The sequence below is a fragment of the Penicillium oxalicum genome, chromosome VI (genome assembly GCF_001723175.1).
Source record: "Penicillium oxalicum strain HP7-1 chromosome VI, whole genome shotgun sequence".
NCBI lineage: Eukaryota > Fungi > Ascomycota > Eurotiomycetes > Eurotiales > Aspergillaceae > Penicillium > Penicillium oxalicum.
In genome coordinates, this window is record NC_064655.1 from 140,352 (window position 1) to 164,839 (window position 24,488).

At 47.8% G+C, this 24,488-nt stretch overlaps 7 protein-coding genes across 7 annotated transcripts; 5 read left to right on the plus strand and 2 right to left on the minus strand.

The window, feature by feature from the left end:
• Nucleotides 1–88: 88 nt before the first annotated feature.
• POX_f07381 (uncharacterized protein) lies at nt 89–708 on the plus strand (the record flags this gene model as incomplete). Its single annotated transcript, XM_050116186.1, has 2 exons — nt 89–155; nt 203–708. 2 exons carry the CDS (start codon nt 89–91, stop codon nt 706–708), a joined length of 573 nt encoding a protein of 190 aa, XP_049966325.1.
• A 1,379-nt stretch (nt 709–2,087) lies between these two features.
• POX_f07382 (uncharacterized protein) lies at nt 2,088–2,642 on the plus strand (the record flags this gene model as incomplete). The annotated part of the gene is made up of 1 exon (XM_050116187.1): nt 2,088–2,642. The coding sequence occupies one exon, from the start codon at nt 2,088–2,090 to the stop codon at nt 2,640–2,642; it is 555 nt and encodes a 184-aa protein (XP_049966326.1).
• Nucleotides 2,643–2,660: 18 nt separating this feature from the next.
• POX_f07383 (uncharacterized protein) lies at nt 2,661–3,268 on the minus strand (the record flags this gene model as incomplete). Its single annotated transcript, XM_050116188.1, has 2 exons — nt 2,661–3,120; nt 3,189–3,268. The coding sequence occupies 2 exons, from the start codon at nt 3,266–3,268 to the stop codon at nt 2,661–2,663; spliced, it is 540 nt and encodes a 179-aa protein (XP_049966327.1).
• Nucleotides 3,269–11,519: 8,251 nt separating this feature from the next.
• POX_f07386 (uncharacterized protein) lies at nt 11,520–12,913 on the plus strand (the record flags this gene model as incomplete). The annotated part of the gene is made up of 2 exons (XM_050116189.1): nt 11,520–11,924; nt 12,065–12,913. 2 exons carry the CDS (start codon nt 11,520–11,522, stop codon nt 12,911–12,913), a joined length of 1,254 nt encoding a protein of 417 aa, XP_049966328.1.
• Nucleotides 12,914–13,968: 1,055 nt separating this feature from the next.
• On the plus strand, nt 13,969–14,442 carry POX_f07387 (uncharacterized protein; the record flags this gene model as incomplete). Its single annotated transcript, XM_050116190.1, has 1 exon — nt 13,969–14,442. The coding sequence occupies one exon, from the start codon at nt 13,969–13,971 to the stop codon at nt 14,440–14,442; it is 474 nt and encodes a 157-aa protein (XP_049966329.1).
• A 3,205-nt stretch (nt 14,443–17,647) lies between these two features.
• On the minus strand, nt 17,648–21,257 carry POX_f07388 (uncharacterized protein; the record flags this gene model as incomplete). The annotated part of the gene is made up of 5 exons (XM_050116191.1): nt 17,648–19,168; nt 19,227–19,393; nt 19,447–19,980; nt 20,172–20,782; nt 20,839–21,257. 5 exons carry the CDS (start codon nt 21,255–21,257, stop codon nt 17,648–17,650), a joined length of 3,252 nt encoding a protein of 1,083 aa, XP_049966330.1.
• A 47-nt stretch (nt 21,258–21,304) lies between these two features.
• On the plus strand, nt 21,305–22,694 carry POX_f07389 (uncharacterized protein; the record flags this gene model as incomplete). The annotated part of the gene is made up of 3 exons (XM_050116192.1): nt 21,305–21,378; nt 21,878–22,166; nt 22,218–22,694. 3 exons carry the CDS (start codon nt 21,305–21,307, stop codon nt 22,692–22,694), a joined length of 840 nt encoding a protein of 279 aa, XP_049966331.1.
• Nucleotides 22,695–24,488: the final 1,794 nt, after the last annotated feature.

Sequence of the window (24,488 nt, forward strand, 5' to 3'; positions counted from 1 at the left end):
TATTCCATATCAAGAGCAACTTTCAACTCTCAACCAGTCTTCAGATGGGTCTCACTCGGTAGCTCGGCTTAGCTCAAAGCTTGACAAGATGTTGGATGAAAGTGTAGCACAACTAAATGCAGCTACTGACGAAATTACCCAATACCTTGATAGTGGTACGTTTAAACTAAGTCTTTACTAAATTATACTAACTGGTTAATAGATACTGTTCATATTGCGCCCCTTTCATTCTGGAGAGAGCACCAAACTCGCTTTCCAGCAATCGCTGCCCTTGCGCGGGATGCACTCTCCTTCCCTGCAATAGGTGCATGTGTTGAACGGCTCTTTAATACTGCTCGGGATGTCTGTCATTATCGTCGAGGGAGAATGAGATCGCAGACGATTGAAGAGTTAATGATGTTTCTGTGCACTTCAAGGTTTGACATAGAAGAGCAGGAGGCGAAGCTTCTTGAGAAGTTCTTCTCCTATGAGGAAATGGAAGCTGCGAAGGAGGAGAAGGATGAAAAGCTTGACGAGGTTGAGATAGACCCAATTAGTGATGCTAAGGAGCAGGACACTGTAATTAATGACGAGATAGGGCTAGACGCGGCAGGCGAGGTAGATGAGGCCCAGCTACCGCTGCCTAGGAATAACACCCAGGACACCCAGGTACGGGCCTCGGGGCGGAAGCGCAAGAGTCGAGATGATGATATCTTTGAGTATCATTAGTTAGATTTAGGCCGCAATAGAGATATGTTGTTCTTCTCACGCTTTCTCCTTCTTTGCAGTACCTTAGCCTTTATCGTTCTCGTTTCCTCCTACCCTCATATTAAGATCGACTGGGTTCAGTTGTAAAGGCAATACTCAATATTACAGGCAGAAAATGCATAATTTATGTAGTCGCGGGCCCTTGGCAAGTATGTTACGTTTGTAACCCAAGTTGGGGCCCCGGACCCAGGCTGGGTTACCCAACTGTAACCCGGACCCAACACTGGGTCGGAGTCTTCGACCCAAAACCCAACCCAGCCCGGGTTGGGTCCGGGTTGGGTCCGGGTTATATTGGGTCGTGCGGAAGTCTAATACTTGCCTGCTATCCTAACTTCGAATCCCAAGACCTGGTCTCTCAATCGTACCGTTGCTTGCAAAGCCTTACTGCGGACTAGATCCTGTTGAGTGTCTTGCAAGACGTGCCAGAAGTGCGCGCCAAGTAGGTCAATCACCAAGTGTTACCACTGAGTGAATCCCCTACCTGTAGGTTGGGTTTGTCTTTGGAGTTGAACCGTGGAGTGCAAAGTGCTCAAGGTAGTAACCAAGTAGCAATGTGCAATTGATCGCGAAGAACTAAATAAATGATGTTAAACGAGTGTCCTTATATACTTAGTCATTCCTACTCCTGGATCTACTCCCTGGGGGTAGATCTGGAGTCGCCGTATACTCCTGCGTATACTCCTCGGAGTCACGCCCGGAGTCTATCCTAATCACGTGACAAGCTGCCGGTCACTCGCACTTGGGGCGTAAAGAACTGATATCACAGGCTTATGCCTAGTTCGCCGGCAGAAACTTCCGCTGGCCTTATCCGACCGCCTCAGGTATCACGTGTATCTAAGGACAACCTCCCGCGCCAGGAATCGTGCACTTCTACTTCACTAATCACTATCACTTCCCATCAAGGACTTTCTGCTTCGATACTATCCATTTTTCAATCACCAATGGCTTACTAGATGCCTTGCCATCTAATACCGAGGAAGGATATTCTCCTGATGTTTTCCCTTCAACGTTTCCTTTGCGTCGAATACAATCATAATGTGGTCCAGTCAAAAGGGACCTCCCCCCTCACCATCCACTGCTTCGTTGGGCCCATTCAAGCCAGTCAATAGCAACGTTTTTTATCGGTGTTCGACACTTTTAGCGATCCGAATCCTTAAGCGTATTCGACCTCGAGAAGGGAATGTCCTCATGTTGACGGACGGACTATGTGTCAAGTACGGGCGCCGCGTTCATTTATCTGAAGCATCAACAATGCGGTTCATATCGCAACATACATCCATCCCGGTACCAGTACCAGAGTTTTATGCGCATTTACCCATTCCGGGAGGACGTACATTGTGATGGAAAGGATCAAGGGTGACATAATCGGCAGAGGATGGGTGAAACGAAGTGAGGATTCAAAGGCGAAACTTCTTTCGCAGTTAGCAGGAAAGGTTCGCGAGATGCGGGACCTTCAGCCCTCGCAAGGCACTAAGGTTGCTTCTGTTGATGGCGGATCGCTTTTTGACTGTCGCATTCCGGGGCCTTCCTTACGTTTTGGTCCCTTTGATACCGTTCAGGATTTCCATCGGCATTTACGTATGGGCATGGAATTTGATTCAAGGCTTGACCCTGAAATTCAGGAACTCATCAAACAACAAAGCAAGTCGTGGCCTCTGGTGTTTACTCATGGCGACCTTAGCAGCCTCAACATTCTTGTACGTGGGGATGATATCGTTGGTATTATTGATTGGGAAACTGCTGGTTGGTATCCATCATATTGGGAATACACCTCTGCCTACCAAGTCAACCCGCAAAACTCTTTCTGGGTCAATGAGATTGACAAATTCCTGCAGCCAATGCCCGAAGAGCTGGCGATGGAACGGGTCCGTCAAATTCACTTTGGAGATATTTGAATAATCCTAGCTTGTAACTCAGACAATGATTTCCTTCTGCTCTATCAAGTCATATGTTGGAACCTTTTTCATATCAAAGTTGCCCTGGCCATCAAAACGGTGCTGGTCTTTTTTCAGCTGACAATAATCCATCGCCCTGCTGCGTACTTTTTCCCACTCAACGACGCTCGTGCCTAGAGCCTTGGTATCAAGCTTAAGCATTTCCAGGGCCTCCTTTACCCAGAGGACACAGTTCCAACCTGGTTGGCCTTGCCGAATAGGCGTGTTCCGCAGAATTTCGACTAGGCGATTTCCTTCCGCTACCTTCCCAACCATGATACGAACAAGTAGCATGCTAGTAGGGGCAAGTGGACATTCGCGCTCCTCGAAGAACCATTTAGAGCCCCCTGTCAATGCTAGCCTCTCCTTTGCGTGGTAACGGACCCCCATACCATCCTCTGCTTCAACTTTAGGCCCCACGATCAAGGCCCAGTGGTATCTAGCTCAGACGGGACATCAGTCTTTTAATTAATATCCGCTAAGGAAGCTTCTGCACGATGAACTCACGTGTCTTCTTTGCCTTGCATGGTAGGATTGCCTCCGCGTGCGTAGAGAGCAACATAGAGACGGTCTTTGTTAGATGGCATTGTGCAAGCGATCTTGGAAAATATAGCTAGAGCTGGCGCTAATTAGGCCGGATAGTGTTCAAGGGATGCTTAAGAGCGATAGATTATTCTCTATAACTGGTTTACAGGTGGACTTTCTTAAGGGTTTTATATCTATGCATCTCCCTAGTTTACCTAACACTTTAACAGGAGTCATAACCGCTACCTGCGTGATAAGAGGTGATAAGTAGTGACTTCGGCTTATCTTCCAATCCGTATCTCCTCTAAGAATAAAATCAAGTTAATGAGCGCTTAATCCATATCTCATGCTCACCTAGAATATACATGTGAGGCAGGGAATATGTATTTCTGTAGTGAAGGAGCTTCACTATTCGCCTTCGTTTGGAGCGACAGGTTGTTTCAAATTGCTGCCTAGTTTATTCCTTTTTCTTCCGTTGTCAGTTCATGTCCTCTGTTTTTCTTGTTTCAGGGCCACAGGGCACAGGGTGCGTGCGAAGCGCGCGCCACCAATATTCGGCGTAATGCCCACATTGTTAGCGTTTCGCCGGTACGTGATCAAGCGCATTGTGAGTTGCTAAGAGAAATCCTATCCCCGATGCAGTACGAAAGAGTTCCTTCTCAAGTTCTGTGGTTTTTTTTAGGCGTGTCCGCCTGTGCCGGGTGATATTTCGTGATACGTTCCTCCTGGTTGAGACAAGCTCCTTGAGGCCTGTGCTCAGGAGAACTACACTAGCGTCCCGACTGCAGTGAGTGGAGACTGCTTATTAACCAATCAGTCTCAAGAGAATAACTGCGTGCAGTTATTCTCTGTACGTTGAATGGCTATATGAGCTCTTAGCCAACACGAGAAGATTCGACCTTCGAGAAAGCCACTCAAGGCCCCGACACTTCACGCACAGAGTCTCATGCACCGTCTGGTCCTAAAATTTTCTCAATCCAGGCATGCTCCCTTGTCCCCGGATAGTAAGTATACCCATACTGACTTAAAGCTGTGCTACTACGCTAGCGCCTTCACTATAGCGAGTGGATTCTGCTCTTTAACCAATTGTTTTGAAGAGAATAACTGCGCGTACTTATTCTCTGAATGCTGAATGGCTATCAGGGCGCGAAGAGGGTTCGTTGGTTCTTACATGCAAGAATAGTTAGGATTTCGAATATCCCAGACAAGAAGGTTAGTTTTCGCTCACCAACAAGCAGAGCTTACCCTAAGTTCTCTCGAGCCTAGTAGAAATTCTTGTTCAAAGGAAAGAGCTCTAAATTACGAGTTCCTAGCCACACAATGGTCCCCTGTCCCCCTTAGAGAACCTATCAAATGAAGAACTACTAGTGTGTGTTGTTGAGTCTCGGGACTAGGAGAAATTGGGTATTGTTCTGTACTTAATTGGCCTTTGTCGATGGCATCGGATTCTAATTAAGGCCTATAAGTAAGAGTAACGTGACACAGCTTAGCACGGCGCCATTCTATGACCGAACAAGCCTCTAACAACTTCTGCGGGAATTATGACCTCGCCTTCTTTGGATGGATCATATGCACTTTCGTTCGACTACCTCACTCAAGTGCCTAACTGTGAGAAAAATATTCTTCCACTTGACTTAAATGGTAAAGCTGACGAGGACAAAAGCTACCTTGATCTTGGAGATACAAGATATCAGTGGACCTAGCTTCCATCCAATCCACTCAGCCTTGTCTAGCGCTTGCTATTCGCTTTTCTATAATACTCAGCCGAGTCGGCCGTGTGCATATTGGCTTGCCGAGATACACATAGCTTTTTTGATGCGCGCGAGAATTTGACGTGGGCAAGGGACGATCTTTGCAAGACCTTACGCAACTGCTTGAACGAGCAAATACACGACATCCGCTCTGAAGTACCCATTGAGGTTCGAAACTTGACTGTTGTTGCTTTTTATCTACACCAGAAAATCTGGGTTCAAAGAGCGGGGGAATCTTTGAAGCCTGTTATCGACACGGGGGCATTCGAAGAAGCTTTCTTGGAAGCATTGATTCCTATTGGAAAGAATTGATGAGTACGATGGTCTTCAGCAATGGCAGATGAAAGTCACCATACCGTCATTACAAGGGCTTCTTGCAACTGCAGTCGGAACCCCAACGATCTTGTATGCATGTTCAGACAGGCATGCTATGTTTACTCTCCTGACATCTAGCGTGGAATGGTAATGGACTGGAGCTAGTTAATGAAACTATAGTCAATATACTTGCTGCCGACTCACTTTCCCCTGAAGTCCGCGCTACTCAAACACACTGATAACCAGGACTGGTTCTTCGAGCTCTCATAGCGAGAAAATACCCATATGACTTATGCTCAGTCTGACCCTTACGTATTCCTCGGCTCTTGATTTAAATTGAGATACTTACTTCCCGTAAGGCCTTTCCGTCAGAGGTCGTGAATGAGCCAATAAACAGCTTTGTCATTGATGAAACGCACTATTACTTTTAAAAAAGGACAGACATAAATATCACCAAGTCACGGCATCTTCAAACAGAGCATCGGGTCATTATTCATTTATTTCACCGTTGATTAAACAGGACTACCACGCGGAGTTAGCGATTTGAAGAGCAGAGCACAATATTATCAGTCAGCCAAGACCTGCAGTGTGCTGATAAACCAACAACATGTCTGCTACTCTTTTTGTAAGACCGGCTGATTGATATTAGTTTTTACACTATGCTAATCTATTTCACTAGACTTTGCGTATTTGGCTCCCACGAGAGTTTTCATCAGCTCAGGCCCTTGTGCGTAGCCTCAACGTAAGCGGCATCGAAAATGATATTCGAGCATCAGTCGTCAATGAATGCAATTGGTCATTGAACACATTACGGGATATGGTTCTTGTTGATCTCACTGTAACCCCTTCGGGCTTTGGAGAAGTGATCAAACTCTACCCGATGATGCTTTTATTGTTCCGGTGCGATGCAGAAGGAGAGCCTATTGTGAGCAGTTTGCTGGAGATTGGTGATCATCTAGAACCATCGAAGTATGAACTGTCACTGAAGCTTTACAATAACTAAAATGGCACACAACGACTACATGCTCGGGTGCCCCACCCCAGATCGCCTGGTTATTCGCTGGTTCGAGGAGTCACGTCTTACTCTAGTGAGCATTGCACAAGCTGCCTTATACTAGGGCCTATGATATGACGACTCAAAATAGTCCACGTGCGCACTCTCACACCTGAGACACGCCAAGGTGATTGTTTCTATTCGAGGCAGTCGAAAGGGTATTTCTTGCTTGAAAAGGCTGCGCCTTCTGTTTTCATAGTCCCCATTTTATTTGCCCTTGTCGATCCAAAGTAGGCTAGATGCAAGTTATTCCTTGTGATCATACTTGTTTTACACGAGGCGTAGAGAGCGGTCTTTCTTTCGTTGACATGTAGTGTAAAGCAGATAGCTCAGTATATAATCTCCTATTCAGCTTTAAATTGCCCTCTAATTTTCGTTATATCCTCCAGCAGCCTGAATTACCTGTTATTCAGGCCATTAAACGCACCTCATGTCTTGCTTCCTTACAATATCCCCCCAGTCCTGGCTGGCGTGGGGCACAGCCAATACGCAAGTTCTACTGCTATCTGTTGAGCTTGATTTGGGCAAGAGAGCCGGAAGTGGATCTTGACGCGCGGTCTTTGATACGAATTCAACACAAACATGCATAGATAGTGCAGCATGTAAGTTGAGAAACTTGTTCTCACCTTGCCTGCCCCTCAAAGAAACGGGAGGCTCATGTTCGCCGCCAAAGCGCCCCGAGATAAACTTCAAGAATTATCATTGTTCCCACTCAATGGTGCTAATGCCAATTTTTGTCAGATACTCGTCGCCGGCCTACTTCAACCCACTTTGTTCAGTCTTCTACCAGCGGCAGCATTCTCGCTCTTCCTAATATGGAAGACAGTTTCAATTACAATCATATAGGGCCTCTGGAAGGGAATGAGACTACATGGACGCCACCATCTTGTGAGTAACTTCCCTTACTATACTCAAGTGTGCGAGACTATCTGACTATTTCTAGTTGACCCTTTGAAAGCGGTCAATCATTCTGAAAGCGCTGTGTATCGCTAAAAGTCTTTGTTTCGTGGCTCTCTTTTAGTTATACATAGTTCAGAGAAAACTGGGATTTTCCCCTATACGCGGGACTAGCACTAAGAGAATGGCTCAAGTGAGTCTCCGTAGTGCTAATATCAAGGTATTATTTTGTAGAGGGTAAATCGCCTAGTGAACTATGTCATATTCAATATGTCATAAAATCAAAAAGCATACATAAGCCTAATAAAGTATTTCCGGAAAGAGACCTTCCACCCATCATCCAATGACCTACTAACCAACTACTAACTACCTACTGGCCACCTACTTAGCTATATACTTACTTTTTTGATTTTCCTGATGACCCTATAAGTAGGGCGTCTCGAAAGCGACCTAGACTACAGTCTTGAGTCAAAGAGGCTTTTTCATTCCTTCCACACCCTCTTCTCAAATGAGTCCCCACGTTTCGCTTATAATTAGCGCTATAAACAATTACTGTGAGCAAATGATCCTTCAGACTACAGATCCTAGGCTAATGCTTTATAGTCAACTGTCCAGAAGTGCACTGCAATCCTGCCACGACTAGCTTCGAGATTATCTCTCAATATATCAATGAAGCTTTCTCGAGTCGTAGTCACGAAGGATCTATGAGGCTACTCCTATGCGAAACTCTGGATGTTAGTCTGCTTAAGGCTCCTCAAAGTATTTATGAAAGCCTCAAGACGAGCGATGGAGAACGGAATGCTTTCTTTATCTTTGCTATATTCCTCGAAGTTGGAATTATGCCGTCTCCGCCCCTCTGTCGATCAATAACCAAAATATTCTTGAACGAGCCTGGAAGTGATGTGCTAAATCACATCCTGGAAGGAATCCGGAAAGCGAGGATAGAAGCAAGAACGTCGGAAACCCCCTTCTTTGCATGCAATGTTGCGAAGCTGTTCAGTATCGGGACAAGTGGAGAAGGTTAATTGAAGTGTCAGCTGAATCGCCTTCGAGCGCTATAATGGGCTGGAAAGCTTGCGGGTCTTAACATAACTTAGGATACATCAGCATTCTTCGGCGAAATAACCCAGTATTTGCAATTGAAGGCGGAGATTCTGGACTTTTGCACTTACGTTCGGCATCTTAGCACCTTCAGAATTTTGCTACAGAGTAGAGGATCAAATGCTTTGTTTTCAGTCTAGCATTTTCGGGAATTCATCAGGATATCAATCGGAAGGCGGTGAAATTGTGTCCTCAGGCGCCGTTCAATGGCGAGACGTAGGAAAATATGTAGTTAAATCGTAACAGCCCCTGAAGCCGCACGACGCAGAAGATTAGCCGTGAGGCAGGCCCCATCTGCGATTTTATCAATTAGACTGGATTTGCTTGGTCACACTAATATGTGGTAGTTTAGCATCGAAGTCCAGAACAACCTCTTGCAGTCAATAATAGTGGAAAGTTCACCCTCGACTTCTTGAATGTTAGTGTACGCCCTAGGCGCAATACGCGCGCGCGCACACACACACACACACACACACAAAACATTCATTGACACCCGACGTCGAAGCCGGAATGGCAACTATCACCGATCAATCAATACAGGTTCCAATGTGCAAATGCTGTATCTCCGGGTGCCCATCGGCCCCGGGAAACAACGTGTGGATACTAGCATAGTCAGATGTTGAGACAACTCCACCACATTTCTTAAACATGACCCGCAGAACGGCCAACGCACATAAAAACAGCCTGAATACGAACCAGGCTATATTCACGTTCTCGTTCGACTTGGCCTTCACTATGCGCAGTCTTCCAGGGGCAATAAGCGAATCCAACTACGAGTCGCTCTGAACGAAGGCAAACTATAGGCTCTCGGCAATAGCATGCATTGCATCAACCACTTCATAGTGTGATTCCCCTCCTGAATCCCGTGGGATGATTCGTGGTCAACACACCGGAGGGATGGATAGGGGACGATTTTTCATCATGAGCCGTATGACACTGTTCCTAGATCTAAATGTAGAAGACGGTGGAATAACCTCTCGAGTCTCCGCCTCTTCGCTTCCACGGGCCGCCGAATCCAGTATAGTTTGGTCCTCGTCGCCCGGACCATCTCTCGCCGGCTCCTAGGTGTTGCCCCATGATCTATTTTGGCTGTTTGGTTTGATCAACAAGACTCTAAGCTCGGTTCGGCTATCAGAATAGCAGGCAAGGATGATAACCATGGCAGTGAAGCGCGGGATATCGGGAAACAGCTTTCTCAAGCGATGGAGACGGATTTTGACAGACCTGGCATTGATCGACTCGAGAAAGGGGCGGTATTGCTCATTTCCATTGACATGATTAAGTATGGGCTGAGAAAGATTTTTGAACGGAAGTCTGATGCTTATGTATATCATCCCTTTTCTTTCAGGCTGCGATCTGCTCTCGACGTGAGCATGAGTACATACTACATGCTTACTTCGCGATTTAACCAACCCGTCAGATAATGACATCCACCAGCCTCAGTAACAGCAATTCTCAGGATAGGCAGGGCTGCTCCGGTGTACCGAGAGATCCTGGACCCGTCGAGGCCGTTCTTGGGAGCAAAAACTTAAAACTCACTCTGGATTGAGTGAGCATCTCCTAGGATGCGCTTTGCATGTCCTAGGAACCACAAATTCATCCTGGGGGCGCCACCCGCCGCAGCAATCATCGGTTTGATCCTGGAATGATCACAATGTTGCCCATCTCCTCTAAGTTCCAAAGTCATGATTCAGAGAACGCCTACGATAACAATAGCTAAGATTGTCAGTCATGAAGATCTGCGCTGGACTTAACAAAGAACGCGATATGAGCTGATCTTCTTGATTGATAATTTCCCGTCTCGTATGTATCTTGTGAAATCGTAACAATATAACAATATCAAATGCAGAATTGGCCGCCTGCTCGTAGGGACGGTGTTTCTAGGACAATCTTGCTCTAGGACTGTGAACTTAGTTTTACAGTAATTTCATACTCGCTCTGCGGACGAGACTTTCGGGGGTTCACTCTGCAACTCTCTTCGACGTCAAGTCCATTGCAGCTAGCCTACAACTTTTTACAGGCCCGCATCGTGCCACTGCTAGGACGCTATCGTTGTGGGAAAAGAGCAGCGGTTCTTATGCACGAGAGCCGATTTACACTGATAGACCTACAGGTCTACAAGGCAAGGAAACAATCTGGAGGCGAGACAACTGGGATTGGGAAGTTTATCTCAGGAAGAAGGAAGGGGAGAGAGGGAAAACCCACGAGCGGGAGAAAAACCTTCAAGGCACATGACTGCTGCTGGGCCTAGCAAACATCTGGAGAGGGCAAACTCTCTCATACACAGAACGGCCCGAAAGGAAGCCATGTAGTCCCAGCGGTGGGGTTCCCAGTCCCTGTAGTGAGAGCATAAAACTCAATCGCATGAGGGCGTTGGCTTCCCAGGACGCGGCTTCAGTACTGGGTAGGGGAATAGCTGGTAAATTACCAACGTGCCTCCTTGGTTTGTCCAACTTGATACACAATGCGGCTAAAAAAGGTACGACTATCAGGTAAGCGAGTCGCCAAGGCGCTGGCCTTGAGACGAATAGATGGGCCCCAAGCCCGCTTCCAGTAAATTGCCCCATAGCCAATCAAAATCATGAATTCGCGATGAAGGACAAAATAAGAGATGAGATGTGGAGATGTGACAAGACCGGCTCTGGAGGTATTATCACCCTCGCAATGAAATTATACAAGTCCTAGTATTATACCAATCGCAACTCTTCTGCATCAGCTTTCCAGCTCCTCGGCCTTGCCCAAACCTATTTACATTTTCCCTTTCCCTGATTGTCAAGATAATTTTTGCTCTATTTCCTACTCTCCTTTGTGTATTGACTCCTAGTGGTTGTAAGTGATTAGTGGACGCTTCGTGCCTGTATCTCTTTTCCACCACAAGTCCCCCTCAGTTGAGAGGGATCGACACGATACTACGGTCGACGGATCTCATTATATTAGCCTGAAAAGCGAAGCTGTGCATGATTCCTGTTGCCTCTTGATTTGTTTTTGGAGGCATGGAGAGCGCGCGCTCAGTGCTGCGTGACCGCGATCCTCCTAAGAACGCCGAAGGCTAAATCTATTGCAACCACACTGACTGTCAGGCTCCGCCGCCTACGTTCCCTCGTCCCTGTAAATGGAAGTAAGCTAATTCAGTTCCTTTTCGACGCGTTCTTCGCTGACTCTTGTCCGTACTAACTCGTCATTATCAGCAAACATATGGATAAACACTATCGGTCTTTCAAGTGCCACGAACCTGGTTGCGACACGATTCGGGGCTTCACCTACTCTGGCGGCCTTTTAGGCCACCAGCGTGAGGTCCACAAGAAGAACAACGACTCCAAGAAGCCCTTGATGTGTCCCTTTGCCGGTTACAACCGGAGCACTGGCAACGGATTCACGCAAAAAAACAACCTTTGGGAGCACTTGCGCCGTCGCCACAGGCACACCATTGAGGTTCCAACAGCCTCCACCCTTAAGGATATGTCCACCCTTAAGGATATGCTATGGGAGCGCGCCAACTCTGGTCTCAAGCGCAGACAAGATTCACCCAACGGCGAGCTTCTGGATTTCGATAAGAATGGCGACGATCTCCGCAACGAAGTCAAGCGACTGCGTCGCGAGGTATAGGAGAAGGATCACCGTCTGGAGCAGCTAGATCGCATCGTTACCGATGTCCAGAAAGCCATCCGTCAGCTGTCCATGCCCGAACACCACAAGAACAGTCTCGGACACTCTTTTCGGCCCCACTGCCAAGACCTTAGCGCGGATCATTTATTGAGGCTTCCCCACACCGAGTTAACATCTACTACCCCGCTCAATATGGCCTTAACCCCAACCAAGCTCACAAATATCCCAGGCCCACCTATATTCTTGGGTCTGAGCTCTCTACCGGTGACCTACATACAACAAGCACTGCGATAATGTCTCAAAGCTCAACTATCTGCGATCTCCCAACCGAGATCCTACTCATTATAGCGCATCATCTTGATGCGTTCAGTCTCATCTGGCTGCAACGCTCCTGCCAGCTCTTTCGTGGAATAATACCGTCTCCTACACACCTGGAGATTATAGAGGCGGAAACTACCCAATTCGGTACTGAGAACGATTTGTACGCCTGTCAAGATTGTCTAAGGTTGCGACCCAGAGCGAAATTTGCGGATAATATGGTGAAAAGGAAAAAGGCGAAGTGGGGATACAACGCGACGGAACGGTGGTGTGTTGACTGTGGTATCAACCCGCGCCCCGGGACTAATAGATACACCGCAGGCAATATTATCACCGTTTTGGGAGAACCATATGTTATCTGCTTGGAATGTCGAGAGTTCAGAAAGGGTGCTTCAGAAAACGGGAAACCGTTATTCGTGTGCCAATTCTGTCGGCGATTTACGAGGGCAATCGAGGAGCGTGCGGAGGCTGAAAGAGCAAGGCGACAAAGGGCCCAACTACGAGCTGAACAGGCTGAGCGAATAGCTAGAAGGCGTGAGATGTATGGCTCGGCTTCCGAAAGCGACGAGATCCCGCCTAGTCCTACATCCAGTGAAGAGTATATGGACATGATCCAGGCCGAAGCTGCTATGTACATGAATAGCCCCGGGCCTGGGTCTGATTGAACATGCCTTGATAGGACCGAAAGCTACAGTGTTGTGGATACATGTGCAGGACGGTGATAAGCTCTCACATGGACCAGCGACACAGACAAGAGAACCATTAACTGTATGCCCGTGCTCGGTTCTCATGGAACTCTCTCAACAGACTGGAATTTCAAGTCCTCTTGATTTTAGGGAATATTGATACGCGTATCCGGTAAAGTCTGGTACAGTCCGTCCCGAAATCGGTGCAACCACCTGCACTCTTCTATTGTTTTCTAATCTTGATTACCAATTCACGCTAGTACTTATTAACAAGTAGTTTTTCCGCTGCACCACTGCCCATAGGTATTGTAATGTTTCTTACGTAGAGCACCTGCCATCAAAGTGGGTGCATTCGCTTGTAATATTACAATACATCTCACACCTCAGTGCCCCACCATAAAATAGCTAAGAAACACCAGATGCTAGTTAAATGTACTGTATTGCCACCCTCCACAGAAACGAGCCGAACCCACCATTATGTCAACCAATCTCTGACATGTGATGATGATGCGAGTCAACTTTCGTAGGTAAAGAATACGTCAGCAATTTTTCATCATTAATCGCAAACGAATAACCTTATTTCTATATTGGTCTATAAAGAACCGTACTTTAGGTTTCCAATGCAGAACAACAGCTTCGACAAAGCTTGTGCAATGGAGCTTTTGCAGTGTATTCACCCCTTTCTTGAGGAAAGAGGTCTTTCTAAACACTCATGGGCCGAAACCCCCAATGCTGCTTACTCCGGTCCCCTTCTTCGGGTGTGGGACAAGTTCTCTGGCAGTCACCCAGATCAATCAGGAATAATGCAGGCTCGTTTGCCTCGGGAGCAGTTGGGCTCACAAGAAAGCCGAAAAAAATACCTAGCCACACACGCCGACTATCGAATATGGGAGCCGACACCATTCATATCATTTTCTGCGTCGGCATCGGGTTTATTAAGATTTCTGTCCAGGCGAAAGGGGCCAAGCTTCCCTAGAACACTTACGGCTATAAATCCAAACGTCCGTATCGCCTATGGTCTACCGATGATCGAAATGGAATCAGAATTGAAGTATTACGAAGTGCAAGACCCATACAGGAGGGCTTATTCTTATTACAAAGATGAACATCTTTGTCTTTGGGAGGTTGCGCCCGATGAGGTTGTAGCACACTGGGACTGGGACGTCCTTGTTGAAAATGATCATTGGTACGAGGACGAGATACTACCGGCATTCAAGGAGCATAACGATCGCTTCTTGCGCAGAAGTCGAATTAAAGCGACGTTTGATATGTCAACACTTGAAAGTGCTTTGCCCAGTATGCTCCCTGGCTCAATTGACAGAGACGCACTATCTGGGTCGGATCTGGACCATGCGAGCCAACCGGACCCATTATTCAATGAGGATTGGAACCCCTCAAGCGGGGAGGAAAATTGGCAGTTCGAAGACGATTATTGGGACACGGACGACGAAGCAGAGGAATCCAAAGCAATTGATGATGCATATAAGATTCTGGAAGGCGACTGGTGAAAGACGATCCTTGCAGAACAAGAAATGGGAGATATTAAGTTGCCAGGTGTTATGCCTGACCTTCCAGCCTGGCCCTCAATGAAGCAGTAGGTCTTCCGCCATATCAGTACAGAGCGTCAAGCAGAGAGAGCTATGGCTGACAGACTGAGTATGATGATAAGCGGGTTCATGGGTACAGTAACCATATCTAATACACAAAACATGGGAATTATTCCCAACAAAGGCGGCATACAATGTCATCAAAAATTCGTTGCAGCGGTCCTCAATTCAGTGCGGTCGCCTCAATAAAGGATCTGCGCTAATTTCTTGGCAGTGGGGCCGAAAAGAGTGTGTGAGAGTGTTCTTGTTGCACCGGTTTCGCAACACACTGTATGGAATGAAGCTACTATGTCTTCGGCAATGATTCACTCTGCATCCGCCCCAGGTTCGGTCCAGATGATTTACTTGGTTCTCTATTCCTCGGTTGAGATAAACGAAAGGGAGACCTGGCTATGTAATGTTTAGAGATCCAGTTCAATTGGTTTTAGCGATGCCATGGCTGCGGGAGAGGGCAGTATGGTCTGTAGCAGAAAGTAGCCTGCTCAAGGACTTGCACCCACAGCAGTGCTGTTTGAACTGATTTTACGTCTTTAAATCTATGCGTTAGACAGATCGATGACTCGCAGTAGTTCTTACTACTTGGATTTGGAAGCGCCGCGATTCGCGCGTGGCCAGGTTAGTGTTTAGAACAAACCCCACTCCTGGTGGGCAGAAGAATTCTTTCCCAGCAATTTTTGTAATGCGGCAAATGACTGCATTTCTTTCTACCGTGTCTGTTTCCATACGCTACAATATGGATGATCGTTGGAAGCAGGATTGTGAAGGTGGTTGGAATTTGAAAGACGCTCTGGCGCAGCCAAAGTCTGAGCCACTGATGTCCCTATGAAAGCTTTCACATCACCACTCAAAATCTTGAATGCACTATTTGATTTGATCTTAAGATCCCAGGAGACTGTCCTGCGACTGCGGGGGTTGCCAGCACTATTTCTACAACCTGAGTATCGGCACGGGCCAGAACATGCGTGGACTCTGTGTCCTGACCTGATTTACAGTTCAATTTTGACTAACCTGTTGAATTACCTGATACAATGGCGCTATGTATCGCCTTGCATTAGCGTTTCGAACTGAATTGATCTACTGCCATCAGCTCTCATCCGTCGCCCCTGCCAGGTCAAGGCTGATCTTGTTCTTAAGCACAGGTAAGATCCCTGTCTGGTATTTCCACATGCTCCCATAGTAGGCTGTATCATATCGTTAAGAGCACAGGCCACATCCGGTCTAGATTATAGTATTTGATAAATGGCCTCGATCAGAGCAGACAGAAATACCAACAACTTAAATAGTCCTTTGTCGCCTCTACTGGTCTCTGAATAGCCCTGTTCTCTAGAAAGAAATTTCATATATCACTCAATTCTCATCATTCAATCCTCGCAATTTTTGATTGATATGTGCTTATCTGAGCCCCCTTTCAACATGGCCCGAGGTGCGTACGACACCACTGGTGTTAAAGAACCAGGAGCACCACCACCGCCACCGAAATGACTCAGCATCAATACAGCGATATTACATCAGTACGTCTGTACAAGCCACACTGTCGACATAGATTCTGACCAATAATTGATCGGCATAGTTTGAATTTAATGGTCTCTGAGGGTCGACATATTAACTTGCTGAGTTAACATGCGGCCGTCCATGCTAGGTTTTGCATGGAATCTATATTAGTATCAGGGCTGCTATTACATTTGGTTGCCTTGTGCTGAAGAGAATTGACATTTTTGGCATCAAAGAACGGACAGCCATTGAAAGACCCATTATTCCCAATTTTTAAGGCTCTCAAAATGATCAAATCACTATGGCCCGTTTTTTTGTGTATATATGGTGTTGATGTACTATTGTGTGGTTGGCAACGACAGGGATTATATCAGGCTTGGTTTTCCGGCAACAATCTAATCCATATCAACTCAATCAAACCAAACACCTGAGCCTTGCCTGAGCTACACAGGTTCTCGATCTCTTGCATCCAGTCGCATTATTTTCAAGGTTTCCTCGGCCCTTGACATTTCCGTTTCCCCTTCATGTAAAGAGTCGGAGAGTGCTTGCAGCTTCCCACAGCTCCACTTGGCTTTTACCACAGCGGAGGTCGCCTTCATTATCTCCTTTCACCCGTTCCAGGACTGTACTTCATAAGAACCATCGTGGAAGAATCTGATGTACAGGTAATCTGGGCGGCATTCAACGTTATCGAATATGGTAGACTCGCCACATCTCAGCTTGTTTACTTCAACTTGTCGCATATGATATATCTCATATTTGTATGACAGTAAAAGGAAATTTGTTTTCAACCGTTTTGTTACGAACCTCAAGGAGCGCGGGGGCCGCAGCTACTTGAGGGACGGCCGTGGGCCAGTCACTCCGCAGACGCCAGGAACTAGCGCTGTCACATGCGTTTCGGTATACCTTGGTGAGCCCGGAAAGGCCCCAAGGCGAACACTCAGAGCAGCAGCCAGAGTCGGCCTACGGTTGACTGTCGCGGGAAGTGCGACGCAGGAATCGGCCGCTAATCTACCGGCACCGAGATTGCATAACCAGCTTCACTAATTTGCATACTATTGTTAATTCTGTGCCCTATTGATAAGACTCTAGCCTGAAAATTGGGTGCTATTTAGTAGGGTATCGTATGTACTCTTCTTCCCCCCCCCTCCCCCCCCTGGCGTAGAACCTTCCAGATCTTGTTAAGGGGTCTGTATCGCAGGACAGAAGGCCTGTTGGCTAGGCAGAGAGTCCAAGTCTATAGGGTCTGATTTCAAAGACTGAATCTTGGGGTCGGGTAGGCTCCACTAGTTCCCACAATATATACATGGAGGTTCCGCGTACCGAGTCCCCACAGCCCCACACAGAGCCTTTGGGGTTGTTACCCTAAGACGACGCGGGGTCGATTCGATCGTGAATCGTCTTGAGTCACCACGCTTGACTTTGCGCCGTGACAGATCTTGTCACTAAGTCAGCCATCTAATTATAGCAAATCAATCCGGAGGCTCGTAGAACTTAGTGGCACATTCCATTAGCACCAAAGGACCATATAAATTCTACTTTTCTCTCAGGCCCTTCTTTTACAAAGAGATTAGAAAATAGAGGATGGAATGGGAATGGAAATTATGGACGACTGCTATAGACGAAATCTTAGGAAAGAAACCCGTCCTGATTCGTGTCCTAAGGCAAGTGAATCCCCACTAATCGCGGAACACGTAGGCCGAAAGTCAGGAGGAAGCCAGAGTACATTTTTGCCGTTCATGTTGATCCACCGTCCTTGCTTAATGAAGATCGCCCGACTCTTATGGGTTGAATTAGAGGCAAGATTTTCGTGCCCGGATTGAACATCGAGGGTGCCTAAGTTGGTGATTAGATATGAACCCTCTTGAGAAAAGTCGAGTTCGTTGACGATTCCCTTAGTGGTCAAGGTCTCTTGCAGGCCGCCCGTCGCCGGGTCCCAGAGCCGCACGGTCTGATCGTCAGAGCCGGACGCTAGCAGCCGGCCGTCGGGCGAGAAGGCTACCGAGTAAACCCTGCCCGAATAGCCCTCGAGAGTCTGCTGTAGGCCGCCCGTCGCCGTGTCCCAGAGCCGCACGGTCTGATCGTGAGAGCCAGACGCTAGCAGCCGGCCGTCGGGCGAGAAGGCCACCGAGTAAACCCTGCCCGAATAGCCCTCGAGAGTCTGCTGCAGGCTGCCCGTCGCCGTGTCCCAGAGCCGCACTGTCTGATCGTCAGAGCCAGACGCCAGCAGCCGGCCGTCGGGCGAGAAGGCCACCGAGTTCACCCAGCCCGAATGGCCCTCGAGAGTCTGCTGTAGGCCACCCGTCGCCGTGTCCCAGAGCCGCACGGTCTGATCGTTAGAGCCAGACGCTAGCAGCCGGCCGTCGGGCGAGAAGGCCACCGAGTGAACCCAGCCCGAATGGCCCTCGAGAGTCTGCTGTAGGCTGCCCGTCGCCGTGTCCCAGAGCCGCACGGTCTGATCGTTAGAGCCGGACGCTAGCAGCCGGCCGTCGGGCGAGAAGGCCACTGAGTAAACCCTGCCCGAATGGCCCTCGAGAGTCTGCTGTAGGCTGCCCGTCGCCGTGTCCCAGAGCCGCACGGTCTGATCGTTAGAGCCAGACGCTAGCAGCCGGCCGTCGGGCGAGAAGGCCACCGAGTTCACCCAGCCCGAATGGCCCTCGAGAGTCTGCTGTAGGCCGCCCGTCGCCGGGTCCCAGAGCCGTACTGTCTGATCGTGAGGGCCGGACGCCAGCAGCCGGCCGTCGGGCGAGAAGGCCACTGAGTAAACCCTGCCCGAATGGCCCTCGAGAGTCTGCTGTAGGCTGCCCGTCGCCGTGTCCCAGAGCCGCACTGTCTGATCGTCAGAGCCAGACGCCAGCAGCCGGCCGTCGGGCGAGAAGGCCACCGAGTAAACCCTGCCCGAATGGCCCTCGAGGGTCTGTAATTCTGCACTCCATTTTTCATTAATTTGCGGGAACTGGCGTATCCAACTTGGAAGCTCCGACTTGAACTCTCTACGAATCATTGTCGTTCGAGGTGCAAACACTAGCCCTGCGCAATAAATTTGAAGTGGTGCTTCACCGGCGATTTGGTGATTTTTCAGAACAAAGCGCCTTCCATCACGCAGAAAATCCGACAATACAGAATTTTCGTCGCCCTATGTCAATTAGGGTAAGACTTAAATGGCTGTGTACTATCATACTTACTAGTATTACCATGTGGAGGAGATCAAGCATACCCACTACCTCCGATATAAGACCTAGCAGACTCATCGCCTCTAGCCAATGCAGAAAATGCCTCCGGAGGAATAGTAGCACATCTTCTATCCGGAAGATAGATCCTGACTTTGCTCGAGATGGTGTATCCAGTAGCGACAAGAGTACTGTAATTCCGGCGGTAGATATTGGCAGATATCTTGGGGAATGTCTGCCTTACACGCCCCAGGATTTGCGAGATTGCAGATATCTTTCCTTAGATGACGTTGCATGGTTTTGAGACAGCAGTGAGCAATTTCTTTGTGCTTCCTTCGCTCATCCACAAAAAATTTGCTGTTCGACCGGACTAAAAAATCCCGAAATGATAGATGTAGAATCCGAACGGGCCGATCTCGGTCACCGGGAATACTCAAAACAGAGCGGAATGAATCCAATCGATTGCTGATCTGGCCTGTTCCTATCCCAAGAAACATTGACAGTGAATTAATAGAAAGCGGAACAGCAAGAAGGATGATGACACCGACTATTTCCTGGAACTCGTTCAGGAGCTGCTTCTGCTCCGATTCATCACACTCTTGATCGCCAAGAAGTCGCGTCAGAATTGGCAGGTATGTCTTGTCCATTCTCGACACGTATTTAGCTTGGTCCGTAAGAAGCTCTGCAAGGCGCAATTTGGGTTCCACTTTGAATTTTCGATGTAACGGCATACGGTTGCAGCCGAAATAAACAATGGAACGGACATAGTGACCAATTTCTGTATAACGTCATCGCCGGGCCAGTGTTCAGAAATATTTCTGTCGTGTTTGATCTTCGCAAATTGATGTTGTAGGAATAAGTGTATATCGTGCTCTGTTACTTCTTCAGATATCTCATGAAGAGCTAGGTCCTGATATTCATGATCCGCGATATCGGAAAAGCCGAGGTTGATTGGGAGTTCAGGCCTACTAGTCAAGAAGATCCGAAGGCGAACCGCTTTTGCCTGCTGGAGAAGAGGCAGTAATCGAATTATGTTTCGGACATCTTGATCATGTTCACACTCGTCCAAGGCGTCGATCACTATCATAGCGGTTTGAGGTTGTCGACCAAGTTGGTCAAGGTTGAGCAGCGGTTGAAGGAGCAGTTTCTCAAACTGCTCCCTGAGCGACTTTGATGCAATGTCAGGGTCATCTCGGAGTGCCTTTTGCACGCCAGACCTCAGCTCAGAAATCCTGAGCATCAGTTGCCTTGTTAGTGTAGGAAAAAACTTCTTCGCGTTCCCTCGGTCTCCTTCACCCCTCTTAAAGAAGAAGCTGGCACCTAGATAATTGGTGTCCTTGAGCAACCTTGCCACAGTCCGAGATACTGTGGATTTTCCTGTCCCAGCCATTCCCTTTAACCAGAAAATGCATTTTTGGGACGGCGACATAGCCCATTCCATTATCTGCTGGAGGAGCTCGGTCCGAGTGCCTTGGAGACATTGGACTTCGTCTCGATCGGAGAATGACTCAAAACCTGCCTCTATCGCACCTTCCAACTTCACAAGATCCATATCCTGAGCGACGCTGACCATGAGAGCACTATGCATTCTGTGAGTCAATTTAAATTGTCATATAATCGTGCTCGATAAACGTACGTCTGATCCACCTGTAAAGACAAGAGGAATGAAGATTTATGTCTCTCGAGGTTCTGAATAACGCCTTCCATCTCTGCGCGCTTCAGGGGCCACCTTAAGGCTCGCAATCCTACTTTCCTCATCAGCTTCTTTTTCTTTCCCGGATCAAGTCTCGCTTCTAAGGCTCGGAGGTCGGAGAGGCAATCGGTGATATTGCTGACTAGTCGTGAGGCGGTCGGTAGAACCTTTCCTTCGTTGCTTTGAAGGAATTTATGCAGGTCTTGGAGTGTCCCTTGGAGGCCTGTAATCGCCTGTTGCAAGGTGGAAATTTCGTGCCGCGCATCTTTCACCTCTTGAATGTAGCCTCCGCAAAGCTTCACGAGGCTTCCTGTCAGTTGAATGACCGCGATAACACTCGCCGCTGAAGAAAGAGGATCCATTTTATAGGGCACAGCATGAAAACCTATATTCAACGTAGATAGGAACGATGGCAACTCAAGTGGAAAAATTCGGGTTCAGGATTTGGTTGGGCTTTTCTGGCGAGATAAAGAGCAAAGAGGGGTAAGTTGGGTGCCAGGCGTGAGGCTGTGATCTGAAATGCGTCTCACGTGTAATTTGACTTACTAATCATGCGTTTCCTTGCAGGAAAGATAAGACTAAAGATACAGGGAGACTTGTTCGAAAGAAAGGAGGATATCATTCATTCAGCAAATACCCCGACTTAATTCTACCATACTCGAGAGAAAATCGACAGCGTCTAGTGGGTATAGTAAGTAATGTATAGAGGGCTATTTAAATACACCTATTTCTTCACCTAGCGCCTTGGCGGTGGGGCCCGCAAAGAAAGTGAGAGTCTAAATTGGTGAAGCTGGTTTTGTAGGTGTCTGTAACGGAGAGAGGATATGCAGAAGACAATCGAAATTGTACAGCTTGTTTCAATTTGCTCCTCTATAAGTCCGCAGGTCCGTTTCTCTGACATTCGTACTACTTGAGAAGGGACAGAATCCGTTTCATCCACACAGAAAAGCTAGGGGGGTTCTCTATGTTGAACACATCCCAGAATAGCTTCGCATGCGTGCCAAACCTTGCCTTCAAGTTTCGAGCCACAGCCGACTCTGCCTCACCCACTGCGAGCCCGCGACCCTGGCACCTACCGCGACCGCTGTGTAGTGTCTCGGAAATTCGATAGAGCAGCAGCTAGGAAACGTTTCGCGGAGAATGGGGAGTCTTGTGCAGACGATGACGGGAATCTGTTGAAGGATGAGTCCAGTAATCAATTTCAATACTTGGAGGTTGCCTATATTCTCCCTCATTGTTTGACGACGGTAGCTTCCGAAGATACCGATTTGGTATGTCCCTGATTGGAATTGGTATTTCGATGGTGCTAATTTCGTGCCCAGAGCGATTCAAAGAAAAATGCGCTTCGGATCTTGGACATGTTCGATCTAGGAATAATCTATCTCATTGATGGTCCCAAAATCGATAGTCGTATCAACGCCCTCACTTTAACGCTGGACTACTACCGGCTATTCGGCGAATTCCAGATCTATTTCGAACGCACTGGCACACGACACCAGTACAGGATTGACTCGACAGAACGCAGTCCTTTCTTACTTGACCCCTTGTTTCCCGTCACACGATTGCTGACCCTAAGTCCTTATCGCACGGTAGATCCGCCATCCTCCCGGCTTCTTGATGTCCACCGCGCTATCGCACTTATTATGAAACTTAGCGGTGCTGGCGAATATATCGAGAGTGTCCTTCGTGATATGGAAGAGCTCAATACAGGAAGTCGGGGGGTTTATATGTTAAGGGGTCTGTATCGCAGGACAGAGAACCTGTTGGCTAGGCAGAGAGTCCAAGTCTATGGGGTCTGATTTCAAAGACTGAATCTTGCGGGTCTGGTAGTCTCCACTAGTTCCCACAATATATACATAGCGTTTCCGCGTGCCGAGTTCCCACAGCCCCACACAGAGCCCTTGGGGTTGTTACCCTAAGACGACGCGGGGTCGATTCGATCGTGAATCGTCTTGAGTCACCACGCATGACTTACGCCGTGACATTATAACACTTAATTACTCTAGTAGCACTACCGAGTTATACTAAAACACATATTTAATTTTAAGGGGAAATATTTCTGTGTTATAAGTGATATATGTTTTATTTTAACACCGTGTTAGTACCTTCAAAAACATATTACCTCTCTGAAAGTATTAAATATACTAAAACATGTTGTTACGCGGTGCCGACTGGTCACTGTGAGTAAAACTGCCTTAGGGTTATACTTGCCTAGTTCCACTGCGAATCCCAAGAGTATCTCGCAACCGTACCGTTGCTATGCTAAGCCTTACACGGACTCGGGTCCTATTGAGTGTCTTGCAGGACGTGCCAGTAGTGCGCGCCAAGTAAGTCAGTCACTTAGTATGGGGTACTAAGTAAGCTCCCCTACTTGTAGGTTGGGTTGTCTTGAAGGTGAACTGTGAAGTGCAAAGTACTGCTGGTAGTAACCAAGTAACAATGTGCAATTGATCGCGAAGAACTAAATACATGATAGCTAAGTGAGTGTCCTTATATATCTAGTCCTTCCTACTCCTGGATCTACTCCCCAGGGGTAGATCTGGAGTCGCCGTATACTCCTGCGTATACTCCCCAGAGTCACGCTCGGAGTATATCCTTAGTCACGTGCTAGGTTACCGGTCACTCGCACTTGCGGCGTAACCCTAACGCCAAGGGCTCATCACCCGATGAGTTCGCTTTTCGTAACTTTAGCGTAAACAAGGCGCGTCACGTGCTACCGCGGGCTCGCCTTGTTCTCGCGGGTATTAGTATCGTAGGATTATCCGCGGTTTCCTACGAACTATGGGCGTTCGTATGATAATCTCGTTCCCGTGTCGTCCCTATATCTTAGAGTAGTGCTTATCGTGCGGTCTTCCCCGTCCTAGGATGGTCGGTTCGATATCGTGGCCCTCGTAGCGGGTCTAAGGTTATCACGTATCTCTTGGTGACAGTGGGAGCGCTATAGTTTCGGCTGTGTTCCTTGCACGTGACCTTTGGGCGGTCATAGCTTGCGGAACGGTTGGCTCCTGATGGCCTATTTGTAGGTTGCGACCCCTCATGTTGCAGGGTTCGTAATAATTAGGTCTAACTGTTGTTGAAACGGCTGAAAATATGCTTGTATATAGGAAGCTTATATACTGAAGCATATAACTCTACTAAAACTAGTACTTTGTATACTTTAGTAGTGAGATCTATTAGGGAGGTAGTAGCTTTGGTGGTTTTTGTGGATAGAAAGTTAGAAATATATATTAGTATTGGGGTGCCGTGTGTTACGGACCTCAAAGAAGCGCGGGGGCCGCAGTTATTTGAGCAACGACCGAGAACCAATCATTCTGCGGACACTAAGGATTAGCGCTGTCACGTGCGTTTCGGTATACTTGGGTGTACCCCAAGGACTCAAGGCAAGGGCAGTCAGGGCGGGAGCCAGAAACGACCTACGGCTAACCAACACGAACGATACTCCGTTAGTGGAGCTGACGGTTAGCGGGACGCGGGAATCGGCCACTGATCTACCGGCACCAAGATTACGGAAGAAGGACTCATCAAGTGATAGGAAGGACTAGATATATAAGGACACTCTTTTCAGCATCATGTATTTAGTTCTTCGCGATCAA